The sequence below is a fragment of the Sporothrix brasiliensis genome (assembly GCF_000820605.1).
Source record: "Sporothrix brasiliensis 5110 chromosome Unknown Cont17, whole genome shotgun sequence".
NCBI lineage: Eukaryota > Fungi > Ascomycota > Sordariomycetes > Ophiostomatales > Ophiostomataceae > Sporothrix > Sporothrix brasiliensis.
The window spans coordinates 2,665,348-2,693,226 of NW_024467136.1; the positions used below are offsets into that span (position 1 = coordinate 2,665,348).

General features: G+C 56.8%; 9 protein-coding genes across 9 annotated transcripts; 5 read left to right on the forward strand and 4 right to left on the reverse strand.

The window, feature by feature from the left end:
* Positions 1-91: 91 nt before the first annotated feature.
* SPBR_02270 (Hydantoinase/oxoprolinase) lies at positions 92-3,241 on the forward strand (the record flags this gene model as incomplete). Its single annotated transcript, XM_040760573.1, has 2 exons — positions 92-1,684; positions 1,760-3,241. 2 exons carry the CDS (start codon positions 92-94, stop codon positions 3,239-3,241), a joined length of 3,075 nt encoding a protein of 1,024 aa, XP_040620782.1.
* Positions 3,242-3,348: 107 nt separating this feature from the next.
* On the reverse strand, positions 3,349-4,566 carry SPBR_02904 (uncharacterized protein; the record flags this gene model as incomplete). Its single annotated transcript, XM_040761207.1, has 1 exon — positions 3,349-4,566. The coding sequence occupies one exon, from the start codon at positions 4,564-4,566 to the stop codon at positions 3,349-3,351; it is 1,218 nt and encodes a 405-aa protein (XP_040620783.1).
* A 3,628-nt stretch (positions 4,567-8,194) lies between these two features.
* On the forward strand, positions 8,195-10,045 carry SPBR_02579 (amino acid transporter; the record flags this gene model as incomplete). The annotated part of the gene is made up of 1 exon (XM_040760882.1): positions 8,195-10,045. The coding sequence occupies one exon, from the start codon at positions 8,195-8,197 to the stop codon at positions 10,043-10,045; it is 1,851 nt and encodes a 616-aa protein (XP_040620784.1).
* Positions 10,046-10,522: 477 nt separating this feature from the next.
* SPBR_09128 (uncharacterized protein) lies at positions 10,523-11,645 on the reverse strand (the record flags this gene model as incomplete). The annotated part of the gene is made up of 3 exons (XM_040767254.1): positions 10,523-10,873; positions 10,940-11,272; positions 11,391-11,645. The coding sequence occupies 3 exons, from the start codon at positions 11,643-11,645 to the stop codon at positions 10,523-10,525; spliced, it is 939 nt and encodes a 312-aa protein (XP_040620785.1).
* Positions 11,646-12,283: 638 nt separating this feature from the next.
* Positions 12,284-14,283, reverse strand: SPBR_02510 (trichothecene efflux pump; the record flags this gene model as incomplete). Its single annotated transcript, XM_040760813.1, has 4 exons — positions 12,284-13,056; positions 13,113-13,523; positions 13,597-14,011; positions 14,086-14,283. 4 exons carry the CDS (start codon positions 14,281-14,283, stop codon positions 12,284-12,286), a joined length of 1,797 nt encoding a protein of 598 aa, XP_040620786.1.
* A 1,828-nt stretch (positions 14,284-16,111) lies between these two features.
* SPBR_02529 (luciferin 4-monooxygenase) lies at positions 16,112-18,079 on the reverse strand (the record flags this gene model as incomplete). The annotated part of the gene is made up of 5 exons (XM_040760832.1): positions 16,112-16,580; positions 16,645-16,731; positions 16,934-17,463; positions 17,517-17,706; positions 17,769-18,079. The coding sequence occupies 5 exons, from the start codon at positions 18,077-18,079 to the stop codon at positions 16,112-16,114; spliced, it is 1,587 nt and encodes a 528-aa protein (XP_040620787.1).
* A 937-nt stretch (positions 18,080-19,016) lies between these two features.
* On the forward strand, positions 19,017-20,861 carry SPBR_02584 (uncharacterized protein; the record flags this gene model as incomplete). Its single annotated transcript, XM_040760887.1, has 1 exon — positions 19,017-20,861. One exon carries the CDS (start codon positions 19,017-19,019, stop codon positions 20,859-20,861), a length of 1,845 nt encoding a protein of 614 aa, XP_040620788.1.
* A 1,053-nt stretch (positions 20,862-21,914) lies between these two features.
* Positions 21,915-23,372, forward strand: SPBR_02779 (uncharacterized protein; the record flags this gene model as incomplete). The annotated part of the gene is made up of 1 exon (XM_040761082.1): positions 21,915-23,372. The coding sequence occupies one exon, from the start codon at positions 21,915-21,917 to the stop codon at positions 23,370-23,372; it is 1,458 nt and encodes a 485-aa protein (XP_040620789.1).
* A 1,070-nt stretch (positions 23,373-24,442) lies between these two features.
* Positions 24,443-26,108, forward strand: SPBR_02674 (uncharacterized protein; the record flags this gene model as incomplete). Its single annotated transcript, XM_040760977.1, has 3 exons — positions 24,443-25,402; positions 25,468-25,558; positions 25,636-26,108. 3 exons carry the CDS (start codon positions 24,443-24,445, stop codon positions 26,106-26,108), a joined length of 1,524 nt encoding a protein of 507 aa, XP_040620790.1.
* Positions 26,109-27,879: the final 1,771 nt, after the last annotated feature.

A 27,879-nucleotide genomic window follows, 5' to 3' on the forward strand; every position in this document is an offset into this window, starting at 1 on the left:
TTTTGAATTCTCCCAGCCCGATCCGTACAGACTTCCAAACGACACCTCACACAGCCACAAAAAGCGACACGCACACGTACCCAACTACATAATGGGCTCCACCGAGAGACGGCGGCTGCGCATCGGCGTGGATGTCGGCGGCACCAACACGGACGGCGTCGTCCTCGACCCGGCGCGGGCGGGCGACCCAGACAAGGGCATCGTGGCGTGGCACAAGGCGGCGACCACGACGAATCCCAGCGTGGGCATCGGCCATGCCATTACGGAGATGCTGACGTCGGCGCACATCCCGGCCGCGGACGTGGCCAGCGTGACCATTGGCACGACGCACTTTGTGAATGCCGTGGTGGAGCGCGACGCGCGGCGGCTGTCGCCGGTGGCCGTGCTGCGGCTGTGCGGGCCCTTTTCGCACCACACGCCGCCGTGTGTGGACTGGCCCGCGGACATGCGCGCGCTCGTGCTCAAGCACTACGCGATCCTGCCGGGCGGGCTGGAGGTCGACGGGTCGCTGATTGCCGACATTGATGCGGCGGCGATCGAGGCGGCGTGCGTCGAAATCAAAGACAAACACAAGGAGGTCAAGAGCATCGTCGTCAGCGGCACGTTCAGCCCCATTGACACGGTCGAGCGGCAGGAAGAGCGCGCGGCCGCGATTGTGCGGCGCGTCCTGCCCGGCCACGACGTGGTGCTCTCCAAGGACGTGGCCAGCCTGGGCTTTGTGGAGCGCGAGAACGCGGCCATTCTGAACGCGGCCATCCTGGCCTTTGCGCGCAGGACCATCCGCGCCTTCCACGAGCCCGTGCAGCGCCTGGGGCTGCAGTGCCCCGTCTTCATCACGCAAAACGACGGCACCGTGCTGTCGGGCGCCATGGCCGCCAAGCTGCCCATCCGCACGTTCTCGAGCGGTCCCACCAACAGCATGCGCGGCGCGGCCTTTTTGGTGGACGGCGCGGCCGACCTGAAGGCGGAGGCGGTCATGGTGGTCGACATTGGCGGCACGACGACCGACGTGGGTCTGCTGCTGGCGAGCGGGTTCCCGCGGCAGCAGGCCGCGTACAGCGAGCTGGCCGGCGTGCGCATGAACTTTTCGTGCCCGGACATCAAGAGCATCGGCATGGGCGGCGGGTCCATTGTGCGGAGGAATGGCAATGCGGGTGACTCGCCCAGCCTCACCGTCGGTCCCGACAGCGTCGGCTACAAGCTGACCAGCGAGGCCGTCGTCTTTGGCGGTGATGTTCTGACGACGACCGACTGCACCGTCATGGCCGACCCAGCCAACGTCCAGATTGGCAATGCGGATCTGGTGCAGGGCCGTCTCACCGCCGACGAGCTCGCCGCGTTCCAGCAGGTCGTCAAGAAGAAGATTGAGCGCGTCATTGACAACATGAAGACGTCGCCCCAGGACGTGCCCGTCCTTCTCGTCGGCGGCGGTGCCGTCATAGCGCCGGACGCCCTGCAAGGCGCCAGCCGTGTCTTGAAGCCGCGCTGGTCGGGCGTGGCCAACGCCATTGGCGCGGCCATGGCGCGTGTCAGTGCCGTTGTCGACACGGTCAAGTCCACCGAGGGCACGACGACGGCAGCGCTGCTGCGACAGATCTCCGAGGAGGCCATTGCCCAGACGGTCGCGGCCGGTGCTGATCCTGCCACCGTCAAAATTGCGGAGATGGACACTCTGCCGCTGCAGGTAGGTCGACGCAGCCGCATACCAAAGTATGATGACATGGGACCCTTCTTCTAATCCTTTTCCAACCCTTCACAGTACGTCCAGAACAAGTCTCGCTTCGTGGTCCGCGCGGCCGGCGACTTCGACTACAGCCGCACCGACATGGACCAGCCGTCCAAGGACGCCGTCGTCGACGCCGAAGAGGGCGCGGAGCAGGACATGGAGCAATACGAAAAGACGGCAAAGGACGCTAGCGCCGCCGCGTCGGACGCCCCGTCCTCGGAGACGGCGACCAAGCCAGCGCCGTCCAGCGACCTCGACATCGACGTCTACCGCCCCATCGTGCGGGGCCGCGTCTGGTACGTCTCCGAGACGGACGTCAACTGGATCGCGTCGGGGTGCTACGTGCTCGGCACCGGCGGCGGCGGCTCGCCGTACTCGCACATGGTGCGGCTGCGCGAGATGCTGCGCAAGGGCGCCATGGTGCGCGTCGTCAGCCCCGACGACCTGGCCGACGACGCGCAGGTCGGCACGGGCGGGTCCATGGGATCGCCGACGGTGGGCATCGAGAAGCTGCCGGGCGACGAGATGCTCGAGGCGCAGCGCGAGCTCGCGCGGGTGTGCGCCGTGGCGCCGACGCACATCATCTCCATTGAGATTGGCGGCGGCAACGGCCTCCAGAGCATGGTCGTGGGCGCCAGCACCAACATGGACCTGCCGGCCGTCGACGGCGACTGGATGGGCCGCGCCTACCCGACCAAGTGGCAGACGACCCCCGTCGTCTTCAACGAGCGCGCGCCCGTCTTTGCGCCCATGGCCATGTGCGACGGCAACGGCAACACGCTCGTCGTGCGCCGCGCCGTGTCCGACGCGCACGTCGAGCGCATCACGCGGGCCGCCGTCAGCCAGATGGGCTCGCACGCCGGCTGCGCCGAGGCGCCCGTGCGCGGCCACGAGACGCGCCGCTGGGCCGTCGCGCACACCATCTCGCAGTCCTGGCGCATCGGCCGCGCCATCGACCGCGCGCGCCGCACCAGCAACCTCGACCGCGTCGCCGACGCCATCATCGACGCCTGCGGCGGCGCGCAGGCGGCCAAGGTGCTGTGGCGCGGCAAGATTGTCGGCGTGGAGCGGACCCTGCGCATGGGCCACGTGTACGGCGAGTGCGTCATTGAGGGTGGAAGCGAGGATGGAGGCGAGGACGGCGTGGAAACCGCAAGCGGCAGCTTCGTCGGTCGCGTCAAGATTCCCTTTAAGAACGAAAACATTGCTGTGCTTCGCGTCCGAGAGGGCGCGGACGCCGCGACGGAGAAACAGGAGGACGTGGTGGCCCTCGTGCCCGACCTGATTGCCGTCATCGACGACCAGAACGGCGAGGCCATTGGCACGCCCGAGTACCGCTACGGCCTGTTTGTCACCGTCCTCGGCATCGCCGCCAGCGACCGCTGGACGCACAGCGAACGCGCCGTGTCCATTGGCGGCCCGGAGGCCTTTGGCTTCGGCCACCTCAAGTACGAGCCGCTAGGCACCTTTGTCAAGCCCCGGAGCGTCATTGACGAGTTTGATACTGCAGTATAACCCTGGGCGGATGCATCTAGAAGTAGAACCAATAGAAAAAAAAGTGAATGGATGGCTTGGTTTATAGTTTAATCTAAATTCAACATACTACAACACACACTACGGCGTCACCAGAATTCGCGGGCCCAAATGTCCGGTGCTAGGCTCTTAGCGACCCGGTCGAAGTCGTCAGACGACGCCGTCTTTGTCAGGCAGAAACGGAAGAAGGCGTCGACCAAGGTCGTCTCAATTTGCAGCAAGCGGGCCCCCGGTGCCGTGCCCGACTGGTTCCGCAGATCCACGGGAAACTCGTCACCTAGGACGTCCCGGAGCACCGGCAGGTCCATAAACGACTGGTGGACGGTGCTGTTGACGGTGAGCTCGCGGCGAAATCCGTGGAGGACCGACCAAAAGTGCGAAAAGGTGGCGTCGGTGGTCTGGTTGTGGTTGGCGGCGCCGATCTGGAGGAAGGGCCGGTCCAGGCCCGTGGTGGCGACGGGCCCAAAGATGCCGCCGTCGAAATTGGCGCCGCAGGGGAACGACGACGACGACGACGAGGACCGGGCGACAGTCTGGGCGGCGGTGTTGCCGCCCAGGGAGTGGCCGAGGATGCCAATGTCGACGGTGGAGGACGTCGATAGACCACGCCAGAGGCTCCCACTTTGTAAGAGGCCCGCCAAGAACGTGACATCCTTGACCCGCGTGTCGACGAGCCCGGGGAGCTCGTTGGGAAAGTCGTCGAGGGCCGCGTCGGGCATGCGCGCCACCGACCCGTCGGGATACTCTGTGTACCATGCATCGTAAGGGTGGTCGGGCGCGACGACGATCCACCCGCGGCTGGCCAGGTCGGCTAGAAAGGCGGCATGCAGAAGACGAGAGGACCCGAGCCCATGGCTAAAGAGGAGCACAGACGCATTGGCAGCCGCACGAGGGGCATCCGCGTACGCCCACGTGGCGAGGTTGGTCAAGAGTGTGGTGGCATTCCCCAGGTACGTGTCAAAGGCGGCCGCGGACGTGGCCGACGCAAAGTACGGGGCTCTTTGGTACGTACTGTTGTTGCTGCTCTTGCTCGCGTTTCCGTTTTTGGCGGTGGCGTTCGTGGTCGGGTAGAAAACGGACACCATGAGCCGGCGGGGCTCCGTGCTGTTGGTGGATGCGTTCGTCGCAGTCGACGGAGCTGTTCGCGTGTGGTCTGTCACCTCGAGATTGACGGTGCCGACCGGATAGGATCCCAGCAGTCGTGGCAGCTGGAGCTGGGTGCTGGTCGTTGCATCCGTCGCAGGTATCGTCGCAGCGATCGTCGCCACGGTCGCCGCCAGCAAGCCGGTAACCGGATGGTTCACCATCGTCGAGATTCGCTGCCGTACCAGGAACGACGACAGATGTGCTGAGGACTACAGGAACGGACACCGAAAGAGCTACGGGAACTGTGAAGGCTACGAGGACTACGAGAACTACGAAGACTACGACAAGACTGCACCCAAGTTCACGATCCGGCACCAGCCACTGGCATTTGTTTATTGTAGCGCAGAGTAAAGATGGTAAGCAATAAAAGATGTAGATGACGACGGCGACACGTCGACCATGAACGAACCAAACGAGGCAAATGCAATGTATTTATATTAATTGCGTGGGATGGACGTCTGGGTTGAAGAATTGCTGCTGCGATGGTCACTACACACTCGCTGGACGAAACTCGGAGAGCGTCTCCTGAAAATCCGTCTGTGAGCCTGTGTCAATTGCGTCAATTAGCCTGTGGGCAAGGGGACCTTAATTACAAGCTTTTTCCGGCCAGGGTACGTTGCGTGCCAAGTATTGATTGCCCCGACAAAGCAACGGCTGTCGTTTTACCGTGGTAGCCGCCTTGGCATGCACTGGTGTCATCTGGTGTCTTTGGTGTCTTTTTGTCTTTTGTTTGACAAAAAAAGCGCTTGGCAATTAGAGTGGCGAACAGGGAGGAGTAAAGAAAAAAAAAAAAAAAAAAAAGAAAACGTTTACCTTTGCTGACTTGGCAGGCGCTTTGTCCGTTGCTCTGACCCCCCCCCCTCCCAAATCTTCATTTGTCGTCTTACCAAGATACACCTACTGACGGCCATTTCATGGGTCATGGTCTGTCAAACTGGATGACATTTGGGTTGTAACATTTCCAGGACATAACAAGTAAATACAACGCGGCGAGGACGATATGTCCGGAAATCTTGCGTATTCGTAAGGAGTGCTCTGTACGGCGCTACAAATACGAGGCTTCGAGGTACCCAACCGGTGGAAATGGTCTTTGTTTCGTCTTAATTTTCGTATTCTCTTTTTTACATTTGCCTCCTGTCTCCGCCTCCCGCTGCAAGTGAGATCTTTTGGATCGCTTACGAGGCCCACTTCGAACCACCTTCCTGATTGAACTAGAAGCCGACCTAGAAGAAAGGAACAATTTTGGGGCAGTTCAAAAATAAGAAATAAAATAATATGCTGTGCAAGAGAAAACAACTCAAAATCCACCATCCCTCGGAGACCTACTGTGGCGAGAGTGAGAACAGACCACACCCATTTTAGGCTCGACGACGTAGGTGCGGCCCCTGTACGAAAGCAAGCTTTCTTTTCTTCGCCACGCCTCGGTGCGGATAACCAAATTGGTCGGCCTCCCGGCTTTGCGAAAGTAAGAGATGCAACCTTGACGTGCCGTTCATCCAGTGGCAGGGGTTGTGTTTCTCTCGACGTTGCCCTTTCATTCGCCCTCTGCCGATCTGTTCTTATCTCATTGCGGAACCCTCTCCGTCTCGTGTCCTTCCGTATCTACTCTCCTTGCCTTGAAATGGCACTCAGTTGCTGCTTTGCCGTCTTCTTGCCGTTGCTGTTTTTGCAGCTGCCCGATCGGCATCTCGGTCTCACGCAGACTGCAAGCCACGGGCACAGAAGCAAGATCAGACCAGCGCAATGAGCGTCCGTGCTTGTGGCTAGTCACATCCAACGATACAGGCGTCGTATGTTGCACCGCGGAAATCGTGCACAGTATGCCAGAACAGTGTAAGATATGTCCTGAGCATGTCACTATACTCGGTACTTTAAAGGCTTTAGTGCCCGAATGGGGTTAGAATGGCTGGCACTGGAGGTGGTGGTCGTGGTTGGCGTTGACGCTGTGCCGACTTTGGGCTGTATTGACGACGGAGCATCAATACTCCGCGGACTCTTTTTGAGTGGACAAAATACGGGGCACGGACGCCGATAACAAAACAAGATCGGATAGCAGCGCAACGACAGCGGCCTGCAAAATAACGTCGCATGTCGCCGTACTCTGTTCCCTCTTATTGGCCATGCCGCAATCACCCAATGAGCTCAATCAGCTGCGGCTAGTCTATCCTACCCTGTCGTCCATGGGCTGCTGACAGGCCGACATCAGACCGAAATCAAACTACGAGGTACATTGTACAGGCTACCAACCAAATGCTGTATGACTAAGATCACTTTGTCTGGCTCCCTGACTTCTTGGATTATTGGTCCAATTGCCTCAATCGAGGCACACGAGCAGCTGAGACAAAGAACGCCGATCGCCCAGACACCAACAGGGCCCGCGCGACCTGACTCCGGAAAGGGGGGGCTGAGTGTTCGCCTTCGTTTTCTTTTTCTTTTTTTTTCTTTTCTTGGCCTTTGCCTTTTTAAGTTTTAACGCGAGACATGGCCAATCGTTTCGGCCACTCCAGAATAACGTTGCAATACGATGACCATCTTACTTGGCAGGTACCGTCGACGTCCTGCCGACTATTAGTACATCAACCAGTTGAAAATCTCGTAGGCATTGGGCATTAGGCATTGATGGCCTCTGCGACTGTATCTTGACCCTTCAAAAAGGCGTACTCGAAACACGGCCCACGGACACCACATCGTCCACGTTCTGCACCATTCAAGCTCTCTACCTGGGCCAGCTGCCCTGTCCAGCTGCCCTGTCCAGCTGCCCTGGTCCAGCTGCTGCTATTTGATTGGCAAGCAACTGCAACAGTACGACCTGAGCATGCATGTCGTCGATCTCCTCGTCTCGCACAAGTTGCTCCTTCTCCATCCTTTCGTTCGTGCGCGACTCCACTTTCCGTTGCCATCTCCATTTCTTTTTGGTCACTTCGCCCTCAGTCTGCTTCGTACTTACACGCGACCGCTACTACCGTCCGCACCCCATTGTCCGCGCTGTCTCCATCCGTGCTCCGTACGCCTCGCGCCTTTTCATTGTCTTTTTCGCCTTCCCTTTTGCCTCTAGTTTGGCTCGTTTGGTGTCTTTGCTCCCCATTTTTGTGTTGTTTCTCGTTTGCCGGCTCCGGGTCGCGCTGTTCGCTCTTTCCCTCGTTGACTCCGGGCTCTGACCCTTTGACATATCGTCCCCCATCCGCCCCTTCTTCTCTCATTTCCCTCCTGTTGTCTCTTCCCCTCTTTCCTGATTCTCTTCTCTTTCCTTCTCCACCCTCTCCTCCCCCCCTGCCCTTCTCTTCCTTCGCACCTTCCTCTTTCTCTCAGCTGCCTCCATCCTTTCTTTCCTCATTCTCACCCACCATCACGCGTGACCTCCACGATTACCAGAGTGGACGTCCACCTTTCTCTTGCTTGGGACCTGTCTGACCCTAAACCCGTTCCTCGCTTCTCCTCATTTTGACTTTTGACTTTGTTTGCCTCCCTGGCGTGCTCAGTTGACCCCGTAGCCCGTACGCGAGAAAGGGATAAAGATCATCTGCATTCCTGTCGTTTCCACGGCCTTTATTTACACTCAATCCTACACTCAATCCGTCTTCTTTTTTTTTGTGTTTCCCCTCCTTTTGTTTACTCTTTCTTCAACGGTGCTCTCAAACCCACTCACACTCACATCTTTGACCCTGCGCAAAGCACGTCTTGCCAAGCTCGTCTCGTCTTGCCAAGACCTGCCAAGTGTCGCCAAATCACAACTGCCGGCAGCAAAACACACAAATCACACAAATCACACACATCACACACGCCGCCATCATGGCCAAACCAGGCAACCTGGCCATTGACGGGGCCGACCCGCGCGTCTACGACCAGATGGACAAGGAGCTGAACACAAAAGTGCCCGACGTCGGCAACGACAACGAAATCGGTGCCATCACCAACGACCAGACGTCGGTCGCCACGGCCGCGGCCGCGTCGGCGCACAGGCGCAGGGACTACCAGATGCACGATCCCACCATTACCTTTGAGCAGTACCACTACTATGCAAAGCAGACGCGTGCCGAGGAGGAGGCCCAGCCGCGCTCGGGCTACGAGACGACCATCTGGTCGCTCTTCTTCCCCAGCAAGTCGGACGGCGGCGTCAAGCAGCGGCCCCCCGGCGAGAAGAGCGAGGGCGTCGTGGCCGAGCCGGGCCACCATCGCATGGTCGTCAGCGACGAGGAGTGGATCAACGCGTCGCGCGCCCTGCGCACCGCCACGCGCGGCGCCGTCTTCTACCTGATCACGACGGACATTCTCGGCCCCTTTGGCCTGCCGTATGCCTTTGCGACCATGGGCTGGGGCCCCGGCATCACCCTCTTCACCATCTTTGCCGCCCTCGCCGGCTACTCGGGCTTCCTGCTGTGGGAGTCCTTCATGGGCCTCGACTCGTACGAGTACCCCGTGCGCAATTTTGGCGACATGGGCTACCGCCTCTACGGCCGCTGGCTCCGCCACCTGTTCAACGTCCTGCAGTCCATCCAGCTGCTGCTCAACGTCGGCCTGATTGTCATCTCCAACGGCGAGGCCCTGTCGCAGGTCGCCAAGTTCCGCCTCTGCTTCATCGTGTGCTGCCTGGTCTGGGCCATTGTCGGCTTCATCGTCGGCCAGATCCGCACCCTGCAAAAGTTCGGCTGGCTCGCCAACGCTGCCGTCTGGATCAACCTCATCTGCATGTTCATTACCATGGGCGGTGCCGCCCACTCGCCCCCCAACTACGCCGGCGCCGCCTCGTCGGCCGGTGCCTCCATTGCCGGCGGCGCGTCTGTCACGCCCGATGCGAACGGCGTCTTCCCGCCCGTCCAGACCAACGGCGGTCTCCCCGACACGGGCAGCTTTGTCGGCTCCGTCTCCGGCGCCATGCAGGCCATCTTCGCGTACGGCGGCTCCATGGTCTTCCCCGAGTTCATGGCCGAGATGAAGCGCCCCAAGGATTTCCTGACCGCCATGTGGGCCGCCCAGGCCTTCATCTACTTCTGGTACATGTTCTACGGCCTCTTCCTCTACGGCTACCAGGGCCAGTACACCGTCAACCCCAGCTATCTCGGCATCAGCAACTACAGCATCCAGACCGCCGGCAACGTCTTCGCCATGCTCAGCGCCGTCATCGCCGCCTGTCTGTACGGCAACATCGGCCTCAAGGTCATGTACAACAACGTCTTTGTCGAGCTCCTCCACGCCCCGCCGCTGACCTCCCGCGCCGGCAAGTGGTTGTGGGTCGCCATCATCCCCGTGTACTGGTCGATTGCCTTTGCCCTGGCCGCCGGCATCCCCAACTTCTCCGGCCTCACCAGTGTCGTGACCGCCTTCTGCATCCTCCACTTCACCTACACCTTCCCCCCGCTGCTGTCCGTTGCCTACCTCGTCAAGAAGATGGCCATGCGCGAGGGCGACGGCTACGACCCGGCCACCGGTCAGGTCACCCGGTCCGGCACGGGCTGGGAACGCTTCAAGCGCGGCTTCTTCTCGCCCAGCCGCTGGTGGATGAACTCGCTGAATATCGTCTACATTTTGGGCGCCCTTGCCCTGGGCGGTCTCGGCGCCTACGCGTCCATTGTCACGCTCAGGGATGCCTTTGCCAAGAACGTCACCACGTCGTACGTGTGCAAGAGCCCGCTCGACGGTTAAGTGGTGGTCTAGGTTTGGTGTGTGGAGGTTGGTCGGGATGCTGGAGAGGTACCTAATCGAATGAGGAGGAGATGTTGGGGTGGGAGAACAGGGACAGTGCTGTATCGATGCGAAGGTGTCTTCATTGCCATTGCATATAAGATCATGATCGTGTTCGACTGTCGGTTGATATCCTATTTGTCTTTGTCATTTATTCAAGATTTTAGAGCAAATGTTATGCCGCAAATCTATTCACCGTTTGAAACAAACTGCCTCTGCCAACCAAAGATTACTCTGCAAGACGTGAGCCGTCAATGTCAGAACCTAAAATCTTCCTTTGTGTAACAAGGCTCACAAGCTAGGGCTGCCACACGGGAGTCACACGACGACGGACAGGGTCAAAAAATGGTAGAACTGTCGTCGTGGTAAAGAAAACCCTTTGTCTTTCCTATTTCATACTTCAAAAACACACCACCATGACATGTTGTTTTGTTTCGTTCACTCTCGCTGCTTCCCATCCTCACTCGCAGTATGGTCCTCGTTCTTCGCGGTCGATGCCGTGTCCACGACCTCCACGTGGGCGGCCAGCCGGCTGAACAGCTCAAACTCCAGCCTTTGTGGTGCATTCGGCCCTTCCATGATCTCGCCCATCATGTCTGATCCGGGCGGGAAATCGTGTTCGTAGATGGGCTCGCCCGCGCCGCGGACGTTGGCGAGCACGGCCTGCGTAAAGTGCCACCACAACAGCTCGTCTGGGGGACAGGAAGGGTCGTCCAGGAGCTGTCGATCGAGGCTCTGGCCTACAAGGTCGTCAAACGTGCTGCTAAAGACAATGACCTTGTGATTGGCCTATGTGCATCATTAGCGGATGACACGCAAAAACAGAAAGGATTTCTCCTCGGCACGACAACGAACCCTTGGATTGATGGAGAAGCGGTATTGGTCAAAACCATCATGCAAATCAGTGCGGAGGAGCAGCCCATTTTGCACAGAATTTATTGTCCCGCCCGTTGACGGCACCTGCGAAATGTAGCGGCTGTAGTTGTCGGTGATCCATTGCTGCTCGTAGGCCACAGGGAAGAGATGAGCCACCTCGAAGCGGGTCCACTCGTCGAATTCAGAGTAGACATTCGGACGCTTCGTGATCACGCAGCGCCCGTCTCTTGCTCGCACGGCATCACGAAAGCCTCGGACACGCGTTCCACTTGACTGGGACAGCGCTCTGGGCAAGACAACCTCTTCGGAAACCTGGTCGCATGCAGTTGCATCAGTACTTGTGTCGTCTCGTTCCCTCGTCATCGTTCCTTGTCATCGTTCCTCGTGTTTGAACCCGCCTCACCCCCGCCTCACCCCTCCATCGGCTTACCTTGACGTCGTCACCGCTGACGACGTAATCACCTCGCAGAAGCGGCTGGTCGTCGTCAGTCAGCGTCGAGCCCGATGGCCCTTGAACGGTGAGGTCGTGTGAAGCATTGGGGAGCAGAATTTGTATCATCTGCAAAAAGTCTCCGTTGGTAGTTCCGCCGATGTGTTGCAGGCCCCCGATCACCTCCGTGGCATTATTAGGACGCGCGCTCCAAATGAAGACAACTCGTTGCGCGCTCCGGTCGATAGGTGCCATGTTTTTGCACGCATTGTGCAGTCCACGAGAATTGAAGGCAAGTTTCAGTTGGCTGGGAAATACAGAACGAGGCCCAAAGCTCGCACTGGGTTACCTAAGCAATGCCCGTGACTTTTTGGTCCTGAGCGCGCCCCTCAACGCGGGGCAGAGCTCCCTGTGGCCATGCCGGGCTACAGAACATCGCCATCTTAAAGAATTCAGGAGATTTTCTATAAAAAAAACAGTGTATGCGAGTATGTAGATGTTGGTTGCCAATGAGCCACTGTCGAAACATACTCTATTGTATTTAGTGCATGTGGTGGAGTTAAGCACGGTAGCCGCTGATTCGTCCATTCTCTGCGCTCTCTACAACCTCACTCCATTCCCGTGTACCGCGTCCGCCCTTACAAAGCCTTATTAAATCGTAGCAATAATCAGTTAAAGATTTAAAAAATGTAAGTAAATAAAATAATATAAAATAAAATAAAAATTCAACAATGAAAAATAAAAATGAAAGCTGCGAATAAAGGCTACGGATGAGAAGGGATAAAGAGTTCAGAGTTTCTACAGCGATTCGCATTTGACGAATTATTATTCATCAGTTTACCACTCCCCGTCAACGCTTGACTCGCATCGCAAATCTCTCTTATGTTCCAAATTTACACATCTAGAGATGTGTCCTTCTCGGTCGTACCGCTTGTGTTCTTACCAGTCTTGGCCGTCGTCATCTTACGCTCGACCTTGCTCGTCAGGTGCTTCTGAGCGTCCTTGGAGAACAAGCAGCCGATGATGGCAATACCGCCAAAGCCCAGACTGGCAAGATAGACCGTCGTAAAGGCCTGGGTGTAGGCGATAGGGTCGGCGGCGGCAACGGCGGCCTGGACGGCAGGGGAGTAGGAGGTGATGTTGCCGGCCGCGTAGGCTTTGAGGAGGGCCGGGACGTCGCTGGCAGGGAGGCCGGCCTGCTCGACGGCGGGACCAATGTTGGCGGGGATGGTGGTGAGGAGGCGGTTGCTCAGGATGGCAGAGTAGACGGCGACAGCCACGGAGCCGCCGGCCGAGCGGATGGAGGCAAGGAGACCCGAGGCCAGGCCAATGTCTTGGGCGCGGCAAAAGAGGGGCGCCAGGGCGAGCGAGGTGAGCTCGATGAAGCCGACAAAAAACGGGCCCAGGATGGTGAGAGCAATGCCCATGCCCTTCTTCTCCGGGGTCAGGGCGGCCAGCGACGCCACAAAGCCGACCATGGCAAACGTCGAAATGATCATCCAGTAGCGGACGTTGCCGCCCCAGCGAATGATGGCGCCGGCGCAGATCTGGCCGAGGGCGGTGGACGAGGCAACGGTCGTGGAGAGCCAGCCGCCATACGTAATGTCGGTGGTAAAGAAGTGGCGGATCTGCTGGGGCCAAAGCAGGACGGCCGAGTAGTAGAACACTGTGTTGTTAGTGGTGAGAATGTACACTAGAGGATGCAGACTGGATCAAACGTACTACTAGCCACAGTGGCACACGCAACAAGAGCCATGAAGCCGCGGTTGGTGAAAAAGTGAATGGGAATGGCCGGGTAGCGCAGCTTGGCATAGCCCTCCCAGACAAAGAGGGCAATCAGCAGAACGGCGCCGATGATGAGCGACGACAGCGTGGCGGCCGAGTCCCAGGCGTAAATGCTGCCGCCCCACGACACACCGATCAGGAGGATGGTGAGGCCGGCGGTCCACAGGAAAATGCCGACATAGTCGAGGCTCATCAAGATCTCGCGCTTGGTCTTGCGCTCGTGCAGCAGCTCAAAGTTGGGCGGGTGGTAGAAGACGAACAGAAAGACAACGGCGAGGCCGGTGTTGATAATGTTGATGTAGTAGCACCACCGCCAGCCAAGCGAGGGTATTTCGATAAATTTGCGGGCTATGACGGCGTTAATGGAAAGGACGAAACGGTTCCAAGCAACAACACAACGTGATACCGAATCGGGACATACCAATCATCGGGCCAAACGAAGCAAAGGGGGCATTCGACAGGAAGATAAACGACAGCACCATGGGCCGGTACTTGTTGGGCACCAGCTCGCCAATGGCCACGTTAAATGACAGCTGCACCGTTTCGCCGAGACCGTAGACCGCCGCACCCACGATGAGAGTGGTAAAGTTCTGGGCCACGGCACTGATGATGATACCCACGAGGGCCACAATGTTGCCGCCGATAAAGAACCAGCGGCGACCAAAGAGATCGGACAGCCGGCCGAGGATGGTGTAGGTGAAAGACAGGGCCAGTGTGCGGGCAATGTTGACCCAGGCGGTGTACTGGCTGGGACCAATGTCCTCGTTGATGTAGCTCAGGATGTTGGTCGGCAGAATGACAAACATGTAGGCGCTGATGGCGGACAAACAAAAGCCCTATATGCGTGTGTTAGACGAATGTACCAAGTGCCCATAAGCTACGGAGTATGCCGCCGCGACGGAAAGCGCACAATTAATGTCCCCAGGAAGCCGAGAGAGTAAAAGTAGCCCGGCGGTAGGTCGTCCCCGAGAGCAGCCGAGTTGATGGAGATGCTCTCGCTATCGCGGCCATTCTTGTTGGCGGCGTTGTCGCTCGAAACTGACGCATCGTGGCGGTCCGTAGTGGCCTCCACCTTGTTGTCGGCTAGGTGTATGCCGGTAGAGTTCATGTTGGGCGAGGACAGAGCATGGAAGGAATTGAAGAAGGAAACAAAAAAAAAAAGGAAGAGTACAAATGGATTTTCGTAAAAGAAGTCGACTGTCTTATCCTGGCCTGGGCAGAGGGATGAAAATGGGAGTTGATGCCGATCCATATCCTACTCCATGCACGTCGATACAGAAAGGAGATCAAATCTGGGGAAGGACCAGCCTTTTAAGCACAAAGCCCAAACGAAATGTGAAAGGTTGAGAATTGGGGAATTATACTGTTTGGGACGACTGGGATGCCCTCATCCGTAAAAAAAATAACGTGGCATTCAACCTGGTTCAACGAGGTTCCCTGAATACCGTGGTTTCTTTTACGCCTCCTCGACTTGCCCTTGCTCCACCCATTAAATGCGACCCACGTTCTCCAATACCCAGACCGTGGAATCATTAGAGCATTATTAGAAGGAAACGACGAGCGGTCGCTGTACAGCTTGGACCTTACTTGTACCACTTTGTCGTTTGTGTTTGCAGGATGCCAAGTCGCCAAGGACTTGCATGGCGCATGTGAAGAGGAAATAAAGCATGACGGCGCATGGGTTACGCACACAATCTGTCTTCCACCAAGCACGCGACTTACCCCGGAAGTTGGCAACCGGGGAATGTGGCGACGCAAGACTGGGGAATGGACAAATAGTTGGCAAGGCAATGCGACAGATGGGCGATGCCGAATCATAAAACTGATATGAAGTTAATCACAGAATGCCAACATGTCATCGAGAAATATGGGGTAGGAGACCCGAAACTGTGGGCCGAACTACTCAACCCCGTCCATCAGAGGGTTGCATTGACGTCGAGCCGTCTGATTGGCTTGACTCGTCTAAAAGTGGTGACTCGCTCTAGATCTGTGGTCAAGGAAATGAGGAGGAGAGTGCTAAACTGCTTTCGCTTCTCCTCTTCTGTCTTTTCTGTTCCTTTCTGATTAATTTATAAATATAGTTATAATAGTTTCGTTAATTAAAAGTTATTAAAGTTAAAAACCCTCTCTTCGGGTTCCCCCCAAGTATATATTGGCACAAACCAGCCGACTACAAACAGTCCCCGCGGCCAAGACCGACATCGGTTCACAGAAAAAGGTGGTGCAAAGGGGCTCTTAGTTTTTGGGGCGGGCAAGCCAAGTACGCCGTTGAATCGTTGCCAAGATCAGCTGGTGCACTGTTATTGGTCTCTTCTGCACCGTGACTCGCTAAGAAACATGGCCTGGGCTGGTCTTTCGCTTCCCTTTCTCTCTCTGCTCGTTGTGATGCAGCTCCCTGCACACATATAGACGGTTCTATGGCGCGGCTGCACCCATCGGCGGGCAGCTTTTGGCTTTCTGGCCCTTGTCTCCGCCGCCTGTCAAGCCTTGGTATGTCTTGTTTTTGGCGCCACAGTGGACTTTCCAAGACATTCGGAACATGTTGACGATCACCGTAATGATTCGTCGCCCGTATATGCCATTGACAAAAAAATAAATAATTTAAATAAAATCTATGAGAGGTTTTATGCAGGGCCCATTTCAGACCGTCCCCACAAAGTCGACGCCCTTTCACACTCGAATGCCACACGACACCACTTTGGAAATATTATCAGCAAGTTTGCATCCCGATTCTTGGAACAAGCTGCGCGTCATTGCGCCGCACATGATTTCATTTGGAAGGGAACGGGAGTTGTTTCCCTGCTCCTACCCGAATGGTTTGCGGTCAGCTTCTTCACCGTTCTGTTGTTTCCTTGATCGAGATGCAAAATGTGGAATCCATTTTCTAAACGAGACGCGCGATGCAAGCAAACATGTCTCGTTCCCCTCCCCGTCGCCTACAGCTTCGCATTGCGCGTGGCCTGGAGACGTGCCGGCAGGCTGCGCCGCATCAGCTTGCCCGTAGCGTTGCGCGGGAAAGTCTCTAGATAAAATAGGCCGCCGCGCAGCTTCTTGGTCCGCGCCACCTTGCTGTTGGCAAACGCCAAAACGTCCCGCAGAACGCGCGGGCGGTCGGCGACGGACACAGTGGGCTTAAAGTTGACGTAGCCCACGGGCACTTCGGTCTCTTGGACGGCGTCCCAGGTGCCGCAGACACCGGCCTCGGTGACGAGCGGGTGGGAGTGCAGGACGTTTTCAAGTTCCGCCGGCGTGACCTGGTTGCCCTTGTACTTGATCAGGTCCTTTTTGCGGTCTGTGAGCCAGACGTAGCCGTCGGCGTCGATACGGCCGACGTCGCCCGTGCGCAACCAGCCGTCGTTGACGGGGAAGGCCTCGGCGTTGGCCGCCGGGTTCTTCTTATAGCCCCTGGCGGGGCGTTAGTACATCGTCCTGCACGACGACAAGAAACTCTGTGCCGTGGGGTACGCACATAAAAACTGTCGGCGCCGTGAACATGATCTCGCCGGGCTGGCCGTTTGGCACGTCCTTGAGGTCGTCGTCGACGAAGCGTATTTTCCTAACCTGTTAGACGTAAATCATCACTAGAGAGAAGTAGATGGACTTGCATTCCTGCCACGGGCTTGCCGACACTGCCCTGTTTGCGTTTGGCAGAGGACGAACGGAGCATTGTGGCCGAGCCCTCTGTCAGGCTGACAAAAGTTAGTAGTCACGAATACGGACGAACAGGCAAAATGACAGGAGAAACGCCGCCAACGCACCCATATCCCTGCACAATATCTGCCTCTGTGCCCAGCATCTCGTGCACTTCGCTGATAATGTCTGGCGCAAGCGCCGCGCCTGAGCAGCTGATGGTCCGCACGCTCGCCAGGTTCTGCTGCCGCACAAACGGGTCCTTGACCATGGCCACGAGCGTCGGCGGCACCATGCGTAGCGTCGTGGCGCGCACGTCAACACAGGCCTTGACGTAGTCGTGCAGCGTGTAGTTGCGCAAGAGACGGACGAAGCCCCCCGTCAGCAAAGGGAGACTGGCGGTAAATACACCATAGATATGGCCGAGCGGCGCATAAAACACATCGCGCTGGTTGGCCGAGGCGTTGGTTGGATCGGTGCTGCGGGAGACGAGAAGGTAGGCAATCAAGTTGCGGTGGCTCAGAACCGCGCCCTTTGGTAGACCGCTGGTGCCGGAACTGAAGCAGATGACGGAAGGGACGGTGTGGCTGTCCATGTTCGTGAGGTCCAAAGGTGGTGAATATGCTTTGGTCGTGTCGTTAATAAAATCGGACGGAAACTAGACAGTTAGTTTCGTCGTCATGGTTTATTTGAAAGGTATTGTTGACTCACCGCCAGCTTTGCCGTCCCCCGTTCGCCGAGGCCTACGACGCCAGGCCGCCTTGTCCCAGTCCATTTTGCCTGGTCGATGGCTCTAGAAACCCGCGCCATGACGTCGCCTGCATCGCAAAAGACCACAGCCGGCTCGACAATGTCGATGAAGTGGACGAGATCGCCAACGGTAGCAGTAGGGCTCCCAAATCTGCGAATTGTCAATAAATATTGCGCGACAAGGACACATGAGCGAGTACGATGATGACGTACGCCGCCGTGATGCCTGCCCACAGAGCCGCAAACTCGACCTGCAGATAGTCGAGCGAGTTCTTGCCCACAATCAGGATCGTGTCGCCCTGCGTCAAGCCCAGCACTTCCCGGAGAGCATCGGCGCCGAGGCCAGCCAGTTTGGGGGCGGATCCATACGTCAACTGCCGCTCTGGCCGCTCATGTTCTTGCAGAATGACCTTGTCGGGCAGTGTGTCGTCAATGTTGTGGCGCAAAATGAATTGCCAGAACGACAGGTTCGAAGGAATGCTGGGCACCAAATACGGCGACGAATAGACTCGTGGTGATGCCATGTTGCTGAGTGTGTCTTGTTTATCTACTATGGGACGCACGTCAAAGATTCTGTATATGGAAATATAGTTTTATATAACATGCAGGGAGAACGACCGAGCTGTCAGCCCACAGGGGTAGTGGTGATGACATACCTATAGGAGCCCCATTTAAGCTCCGCCGAGCCCCGGCCGCGGAGACGTGTTGAGTCAACTACCACGTTCTCGGCAGGACATCCACAATGCATTTAAAGAGGAAAGAAAAGGCATGACAACATTACGGGAATTTGCCTTTCGAAGAAGACCGTCGTAAATATAGATACGACGCAGGTCTACTATTGGACCCAAAACATTCACAGAAATGAATTCATTGAACAGCTACGGCGCATAGTATCTATCGTCCTTGGTACAAGCTTCAATTCTGTCAGATCTTGGACTTATTGCTTTCATGAATATCCCGAATTCTGCTCCTAACTTTGATGCTTTTCGTCTTTTTGGACACCGCAACATCGTGCGGGGAAGGGAGTGGGTAAGTCGCCATGTAATAGCTGACTCGCTCCAATCAGAGGCCGCCATGGAACGTATGGGTTTCCAAAACAGGCAAGTAATTGTCGGAAAACAATGTCATGGGAAAGGGCTCGAAGAGGGCAAGAGCGGTCGGCTAGCGTGGAGCACTCCTGCCCTCCGTAGCCCGGCCAAGACATGGGGAAGGTGCGGAAACTGGGGGAGCAGCTTCTTTTGTCGGCTTCCGGCTTCTCATCGGATCGAGTCAACGACCCCAAACATTGCTACAATTCAACCAGCATCCCTCACGAGCTGACACGTACAATACCCTGTCGAGGCAACAATCTGCAACAATCTACAACAATCTACAACAATCTGCAGCAACAGATGCCCTGACGGCGGTGCAGACTTTTCAGCCCGCGTCGGAGTCACAGAGGCCTCGCAGCCACTCTCAAGCATGGCTACTCGAGTCCACCGCGGCCGTGTGACTCGGGTCGGCACCATAGCCACTGCTCCCACTGTCGCTTCGTCCGCGATTCGACGCTCCGATACTGATGCGGCCGAGCGTAAGCGGCTGCGCGATCGCGTCGCCCAGCAGAACCTCCGGAACAAGCGGAACCGGCACATTGAAGCATTGGAGAAGCAGGTGAAGCTATGTCAGGAGTTGCATGGCCCTCGAAGTGAACCGGATGGCCTCAATGGTGGCAACAACCATCACAACGACGAAGACTTGAGGACCATCCGCGACTTGCGGGCCGAAAATGCGGCACTGCGAGAGCGGCACAACCACCTGCAGGCACTCTTCCAGTCGTTCAAGAACGTGTTTGAGCCAGCAGCGGTGGCATCCACGCCGACTATGATCCCTGCTGCTGTAGACGGCCTTTCCCCGGCTACCATCCCGAATGCTCCCGTCATCTCAACACCTATCCCAGTTGTACCAACGGTACCAACGGTACCAAATATACCAGGTGCCATTACAGTTGAGACCATCACCAACACCACAGGAGTAGACAGCAATCAAACCCCAAAGCCACTTCAGCCTCTCGACATACTGCCTGACGAACCAGACACGCCGCCAACGCCTCCCCTGCAACCGCAGCTGCAAGCCACATCATCACCAGTCTCGTCCGCCTCCACAACAGAGATCGCCATGTACGAGCCAGTACACCCTTACTACAATTACGATAAGTCGGGTCCGATATTGGATACCTTGCCGGACTACTCATCGTGGCTTGCCGGAATCAGTGCAATCAGTTCTAGTACCGATGGCGGGTCAGAGTCCGAGGTTGTCTTCCAACATGAACATAATCACAGCGGCGGCAACAAAAACGGACACGATTACATTACGGATGGTGCAGATAGTGTGATCAACAACGCTTCACAAAGCTTTCTGACAGACTCATCGTCGGTGCCGCTACCTGCTGCTGCAGTGTCGGCTCTTGTCGGTTCGCAGCATGGCTCGTTCAGAGCCGACGTAAATGACTTTTGGAGCTCTCGGACAGCTGTCCCTCTTTCTGCTGCAATGCAGGCCACGGATGCAGACCTAGCTGCCAGCTGCGACTCCACAATGGCCATGTACGATTCGTTCATGTGCAGTGGACGGCCGAGCACCGGCCTTTCTTTGTGGTCGCCCTTCTGCGCAGGCACCGTGCCCGACATGGCCAATGTCCCGGTGTGGGCACGCATCCCCGTGCGCTACTCGGGCCCCAACGACGTCCGCCGCCCAGACTGGGACGCCAACACGCGCATCGTCTTTGACTCGCCCGAGGTCCCTGCGCCGCTCGACATTCTGTACGGGTCCCACCAAAACTCACTCGCCAGCTGCCTGCAGCGCAGCGGCAAGACGTACTACCAGCGCGACCCGGAACGCCTCGCCATTGGCTGGCTGGTGTACCACTACGTCAAGTGGCGCACGCAGCCGAGCGCCGCGCGGTATGCCATGCTGCCCACGTTTCTGCAGCCCCTGCACGAGCAGGTGTGGGTGCCGCATCCCGGGTCCCTGGACTTTGTCATCTGGGAGGGACCGCGGCGCAAGCTCTTGAAAACGTACGACCGCTACGACGTGGTCAAGTTCATCCGGCGGTACTGCCGGTGTCTGCGGCTGCGATGGCGTCGGGGGGAGGACGTGCTGGTGACCAATGTGGAAGGGAAGCATGTGCTCCGCCCAGACTTTGTCGAACGGTTCATGAGCACGGCCGGGTGGGGGCTGGATCCCGAGTTTGTCAAGTACTATCCGGAGCTGTTTGACGGTGACGAGTGGGGTCAGATTGTGTACAACCCAAGTGGACGACATGGATTATGATGGACATGACTGGCATTTTATGTCTTCTACTTTTCTTTTCTTTTCTGGTTTCTTTATAGTTTTATCCCCGTCCCTCTGGTTATGACTGGAGGTTTTATGATTCACGTCGTCGGGTTTGGATTTATGATGATCTTTTCCCTGATACACGGGGAGTGGCCACGTGCTGTATTCATACACTTTTTTTCTTGGGCATTTAGGGGTCGTCCGGACAAGGTCATCAACACTCCCATCTCGGGCACTTGGATGGGGAGAGCCATGATTGGAACGCATTGGTTCATTACCACAGATATACTTATTTCGTTTGAACCTGGGATACGCTGGTTACGACCTTAATACTAGGGACATGTTTTCGAGTTACGTTACGTTCGAGAAGAAGCTTAAGGCAGCCTTCGGAGATCTTAACGAGGAACTAACGAGAAACGTATTATTATACGCTAGCACGACAAAAACAACTGTACCGAGACCATTGCCGGGACGAAACAAAACAATCAGGATCCTCAGGGAGGAGACTCTGGAATTGTCCGCCCAAGAATAGACTGGAAGGCTGGCCACCTCCAGAGGGGATGCAGCTTTAGAAGGGAGCCTCGGGAGCAGGCCCTCGGGACACACCGGAACTGCGTCAGAAGACGCCAAGAACCAGGCCAGAGCACGCCGGAAAAGACGCGTACACAAGCAGAAACCACACTTCGTGACGAGACGTGGGAACCACGTAGCAACCCCATCAAACGCGCAAGGTTTTGTTGGTCGAGTTAGCACCAACAGCCATGTTTAGCGGTAGCGGCCCGTTTCGAAGTACACCCCACTTAAGTGATCTGGTGGAAGCGAGCTGCTGAGGGCCAATCCCTCGTAGCCGCCCCCACTATCTGCTGCCTGGGATTTTGCACCGCCCAATGACCACGTAGGCCGAAAATTTTCGTCCACGCCCAATCAACCGCGTCGCCTGAAGACAATTCAAAACAACAACCGATGAGGCCCCCAGCCGGCCCAGTTCCTCGACCGCGCATTGAGATAGAAATCAACACCATCCTCCCTCACACCGCAAGTTTCGTCGCCATGGACGTACCGCACACTCACGCAGAGGAGAAGCAAACTCCACAGAGTACACAGACACAAAAACGACAGATTGTTGGCGACTGCGACAACGACAAAGCACCACCGAAACGGGCACGATTGACACGACAAAACCTTGCCGCATTCGACAAGATGGGCAAGAACAAGACCTCAAACCCCACGGACGGATCGTCGACAACCACAAAGTCCACCTCGACGACGACATCTGGCTTCGCTCTCCAAGCCCGAAAGAATGGAATCCTCGACCCTCGCAGCTCGAAGCCGCCCCAAAACCTCGAGGATCTCCGCGAACGACTTGCCAGGTCCCGTGAAACCGCTTCCCCTCCCGAGTCAGCGTACGATGACTATGTTGATCAAGTCGAGCGAGCCAAGAACGAAGCGACTATGGTGATCAAGACGAGCGTGAGGCTGCTAAAGGAATATCCCAAAGGCTACGACCAAGCCTTCAACCAGGCATTCACAGGCATTCCGAAAGATGTCGGCTTCAACAATGGCCTCTCTGCTCCGCAGCCTGACTTCATAGAGGGACTTGAGATGGAGGGATACCTCCCGTTCCCGGTTGACGAGCGCATCTGCGGGGCCGTTCTATATAAGGATGATCCCCACTCCTTAACACTGCCGCACGTGGCCGGGGAATGGAAGGGACCCGGAAAAGACATGGAAGAGGCCAGAATGCAAGCCGCTTACGACGGCGCAGCACTCGTCTACGCAAGGAACCAAGCCCTTGCCTACCAGGGAAAATCCGACCCTGCCGGCCACGCACACATCACAACCTTTACTACGAATGGTACCCAGCTCAGCCTTTACGCGCACTTCGCAACCCCAGCCCAAGACGGCATTCTTGAATACCACCAGTTTCCTATCAAGTCGACGAGTTTGGCCACGTCTCACGGAGAACACAAGGACGGCTACAAGCACCTCAGAAACGCGCAAGACCACGCGAGGGACCAGTCGTGCGCCTTGAAAGACGAATTACAAGACCATTGGAAGCAGCAGCGACATGCGCCGCACCGAATTGCCGAGGGAACACAGTTGCCTGACCCACACGATACCGAAACGGTGCCAACTCTGCCAGTACCCGGCACCGATCCACTGCACGCATATGAGAACAAGGACGACGACGAGGTCGCCGCACACCAGCCGACTCATCAGCCGACGCCACCTACGTCGTCCAAGCACAAGAGTAGCAAGACGAACTCGCACCACTCGCACGCGACGCCGTATTCGCCGATGGCTCCCCCCACGACACAGACGTCCACTCACAATGCGGGCCAGAAGCGAAAGGCCCCATCCTCGCAGGGATCGTCAAGCGGCTCGTCCCATCATAGCAAGTACAGGAACTACTGGACCAAGGACAAAACGACCGGACGCTTCTATCACAAGCATTCCGATGGCACAATCGCCTGGCTCGAGGAGGATGGCGACGACGACGACGACTAGAGGCCCTGCTCGAGACGTGACAGAGTTAGGCGTCGGGACGTCGTTAGGAATACGGTCGCCGAGACATCGACCATGAAGGAGGAAAATTACCACGTTGTAAGCACGTGGCCACGGTTGCTCACGCAACTACGGCAAGCCACACGGTCAGGATGACCACAGGACAATGGCATCGACAAATGGCACAAGACCTACGAGAGGTTATATGGATGACTAAATGATAATGACACCAGGACAAATGGACCAAGACGGACGGGTAGGGGATACTAGATGACTAATGATAATGACTGTAGGACAAATGGACCAAGACCGACGGCTCCTGGATGACTAATGATAATGATAACACTTATTAAATAGTATTTTAAACGAGTTATTAAATATAGCTCAAAGATACACCTGGCCTGTGGCTCGACAATTATTTGGTCGTAATGAGCGTCCCTCGTTACTTGTCGACTTTCTCTTCGATTCCGTGTGATGCACTTTTCGTTGTGAGGCGGAGTCGCACTGCATGGTATTGCACAGCATGACGAGTCTCACATCGTATTGGACTGCTATTGTCGTACATCGTACGGGTTTTCAGAGGGGGTGAGATGGGGTTGGGTGCGATCGACACGCCAGTGACAAGTCCAAGTTGCACTGGCTACGGGGGTAGTAATACTCTGATCCCTGATGTTCGGCCCTTCCCCCGCAATTGGAAGGTCAAGGCCTGCCGATCTGCAAAGGTGCCAAGAACAGAAGTGAGCACCGCTGAGCACCGCGTGAGCCGGAGTTTTTGGCCCTGGTGAGATTGGCTTGCCATCTTTTGGGCAATCTCCCGATGCGCATGTCGCGAACACGTCGCTGATGTGGAAAGGGGGCCCTTTCAAAATTAGCAAAACAGTATCAACACCAGCAATATCGACGGTATAGCGACGTCACAACCTTGCCGGCCGCGACGACAGCGACGACGACCGCGACAGTGGTAGTACTTCGTACGGAGCCGTCACGCAGTGACACAGAACCCTGACCACTGACCCTCTCCAGTCACCTCACTCTACACGGCATCCATAAACAGCAGCGACAACACATCCACCATGGCCGAACTGCAGGGCGACAAGCCCGCGGCCGACAATGTCGACAACGTCGACAACGTCGAGACGCGCAATCTCGCCTACGACGACGAGTACGACAACAGCCCGGCCGCGCGGGCCATGACGCGCCGCATCCTGTGGCGGCTCGACACGCGCATTCTGCCGGTGCTCGCGCTCTTGTTCCTGTGCTCGTTCCTCGACCGCACCAACGTCGGCAACGCGCGGCTGTACGGGCTCGAAAAGGAGCTCGGCATGGACGCCGCCGACGTGCAGTACGACCAGGGGCTGGCCGTGTTCTACGCGACGTACATTGTCAGCGAGGTGCCGAGCAACCTGGTGCTCAAGCGCGTGACGCCGCGCGTGTGGCTGCCGTTCCTGACGTTTGCGTGGGGCGTCGTGAGCATGTGCCAGGGCTTCATCCAGAACTTTGCCGGCTTCGTGGCCGTGCGCGCCGTGCTGGGCTTCACCGAGGGCGGCCTGCTGCCGGGCATGGTGCTGTACCTGTCGAGCATGTACACGCGGCGCGAGCTGGCGCTGCGCATCGGCCTGTTCTACACGGCGGCGTCGCTCTCGGGCGCCTTTGGCGGCCTGCTGGCGCGCGGCCTGTCGGAGCTCGGCGGCCACAGCGGCATGTCCGCGTGGCGCTGGATCTTTATCATCGAGGGGCTCCTCACGGTGGCGGCCGCGGCCGTGGCCGCGCTCGTCCTGCCCAACGGGCTGGTGGGTGCGTCGTTTTTGAGCGAGCAGGAGAAGGCGCACGCGGCACGGCGGCTGCAGCGAAACGTGGTCACAGGCAGCACGGGCAGCACGGGCAGCACGGGCAGCATCATGAATCCAGAGCACGAGGCGGCCGAGACGTTTAGCTGGCACGAGGTCGGGCGGGCGGTGTTCAGCTGGCAGACGTGGCTGTCGGCATGTGCCTACTTTGGCATCCTGTCGGGGCTGTACTCGTTTGGGCTATTTGTAAGTCCAAGATCCATTGCGCCCCACGTATGAGTTGGACTCTTCGTCCATTGCTGACACGCCAGCTCCCCACGATCATTGCCGCCCTCGGCCACACGGCCAACGCGGCCCAGCTGTGGTCGGTTATCCCGTACGCAGTGGCGTCTGTCGTTACAGGTATGAACTCCGTGCCTGCACCCCTGTTTTGTTTCCTCTGTGTTTGTCAGGGCTGACCCCCCGTCTCTCTCGCCCAGTCATTGTCGCTTTTGCGTCCGACTATTTCCAGGTCCGCGGCGTCATCATGCTGGTCACGATGCCCATTGCCATTATCGGCTACGCCGTGATTGCCAACGTCCACAGCCCCAGCGTCAAGTACGGCATGACCTTTTTGATGGCCACGGGCCTCTACAGCAGCGTCCCGCCCGTGCTCGGCTGGCTCGCCAACAACTCGGCCGGCCACTACAAGCGGGCCACGGCGGCGGCGCTGCAGCTGGCGATTGCCAACTGCGGCGGGTTTGTCACCGTGTTTGTGTACCCGTCGACACAGAGCCCGCAGTTCCACAAGGGCCATACGATCATCCTGAGTCTGCTGGTGGCCGGGTGGTTTTTGATTCTGGGCAATGTGGTGTACTGCTACAAGGTCAACAAAGACAAGGTGAGCGGCAAGTACGACCAATACATTGGGACAGGAGACGACCGGGATCCGTCGTTCCGGCTGGTGCTGTAGGCATGGACGAAAGGCCCCGGGGTCTCGGGGTGCCGAGGGGCTCGTCGGTTCAGGACGCGGTGGTGTTGTAGACGGGCCAACGTGGGCAATTCGGCTGATGCCAATCATGTTGAGTCGGAACGACGATGATAGAGGAGTATGTAAACAAGGGACGACGAAGATACGTTTAACAATAGAATAAAACGGACTCGGTGATATCCACTCGGGTCTACATCTTTCCATGCTAGCATATCAGATCACGGCGATTAGCATGGCGGTAAAGTAATGGTAAACCCGCGGCTGACTTTCGGACGTTTGGCGACAGGGACTGGTTGTCCCTTTCGAGGCTGGACGTCGTTGTTCTCCAGCATTGTACGGCATAGTAAAGAGACTTGCCAAAGGTCCACGTTGTGTATGACCCTTGCATATATTGCGGCACAGATCCTCATCGCCAGGGCCGCCTTTTTAAGCAATACGGGCATTTCTTCCGAATACACCATGTGCCAGCTCGATCTTTCGAAGCCTCTTGGTGATTTAAATCCCGCGTAGTTCGGCAGGACGCGGTACAATTTGTATCCTCATCTCTGTAACCGATTTCTTCGCAGGGTCTTGACTCTCCAACTTTTGATTTTAATCTTTGACATCAAGACGACCAGTTCCAAGCGAAGGTAATGATCATGTTCGAAAATGAAAACGACACATACGGGTCCAATGCTACCAGTTACGATGGCAGCGCAAACGCAGCTCAGGCGGCCGGGCCAAAGTTGCTGGATCCAATATCATCCGCCGTTTTTGTCGTCACTAACGTCGCCGGTGACTACCGGCAACTCGCCATCGTCAGGTATGAGCTTCCAGCGGAAGACAACGCCAAATATCTGCGGGGAACCGATGCCGTTCGGCTTTGTTTTCACCAAAGCCCCCAGATAACGGACGACAGTTGTACCACGTGGAGTGCACAAGTTAAATTATCAGTATTACTTAGTTATAAGTAGACAGGGGGAGGGTTACGGCGTCATTATATCGTTTGTGATATCTGGCCAAGTGGCGGGTAGGCTGGTCCAGTACTGCGTTCTCCTAGAGGATCGTATTTTTATAGCATTTACTGAGCCTATCTTATAGATGTATATAAGCAACGGGCCTAGAAGCGTTATGTCGAAAGTATTCCACACTAAGTAGAATGAAAGACCGAAAGTGTATAAACAGAACAGTCACCGAGTAAATTAAAAAAGGGAAAAAAATTGCTAGCTAGACATAGACGCCACAGACTTAAAAGGACAAAAAATCGACAACATTTGCCCCCAAAAAAAAACGTACAGCAGCGGGTATTCGCTGGTCGTCACCGACCCAACTACTAATCCGCCGATTACAGGTTTGACTAGGGGAGAGCGGACGGGATCCCGTACTTTCCTGTATCTATGGCCGTACGTGGAAGACTTTGTTCAGTTATCACTTATTAGGGCAGATGCTTGACAGGACGATACATCATAGAATAAGGTCTCCGACAGCGCCATCGCCACAGTCGGCACGCTGCTCTTCTAAGGGAATGTCGGCTGCTCTCTACTACGCCCTATGACACGTCTACCGCCGTGGATTTTATCAAAAGGCAATCTCCGCACGGCAGCAGCCAAATCCCTCAACACGGCATAGACCCGACTCCGCCGGTCCGGGCTTTGCCCAGCCCTTACCGATCCTACTCTGCGCTTCTCCAACGACGCAGCCAATGACCGTCGTCCATTTCCGACCACTACGACGCCTTTTGACGGCCGTAACCGTCCCCGCAATTGGTTGAATG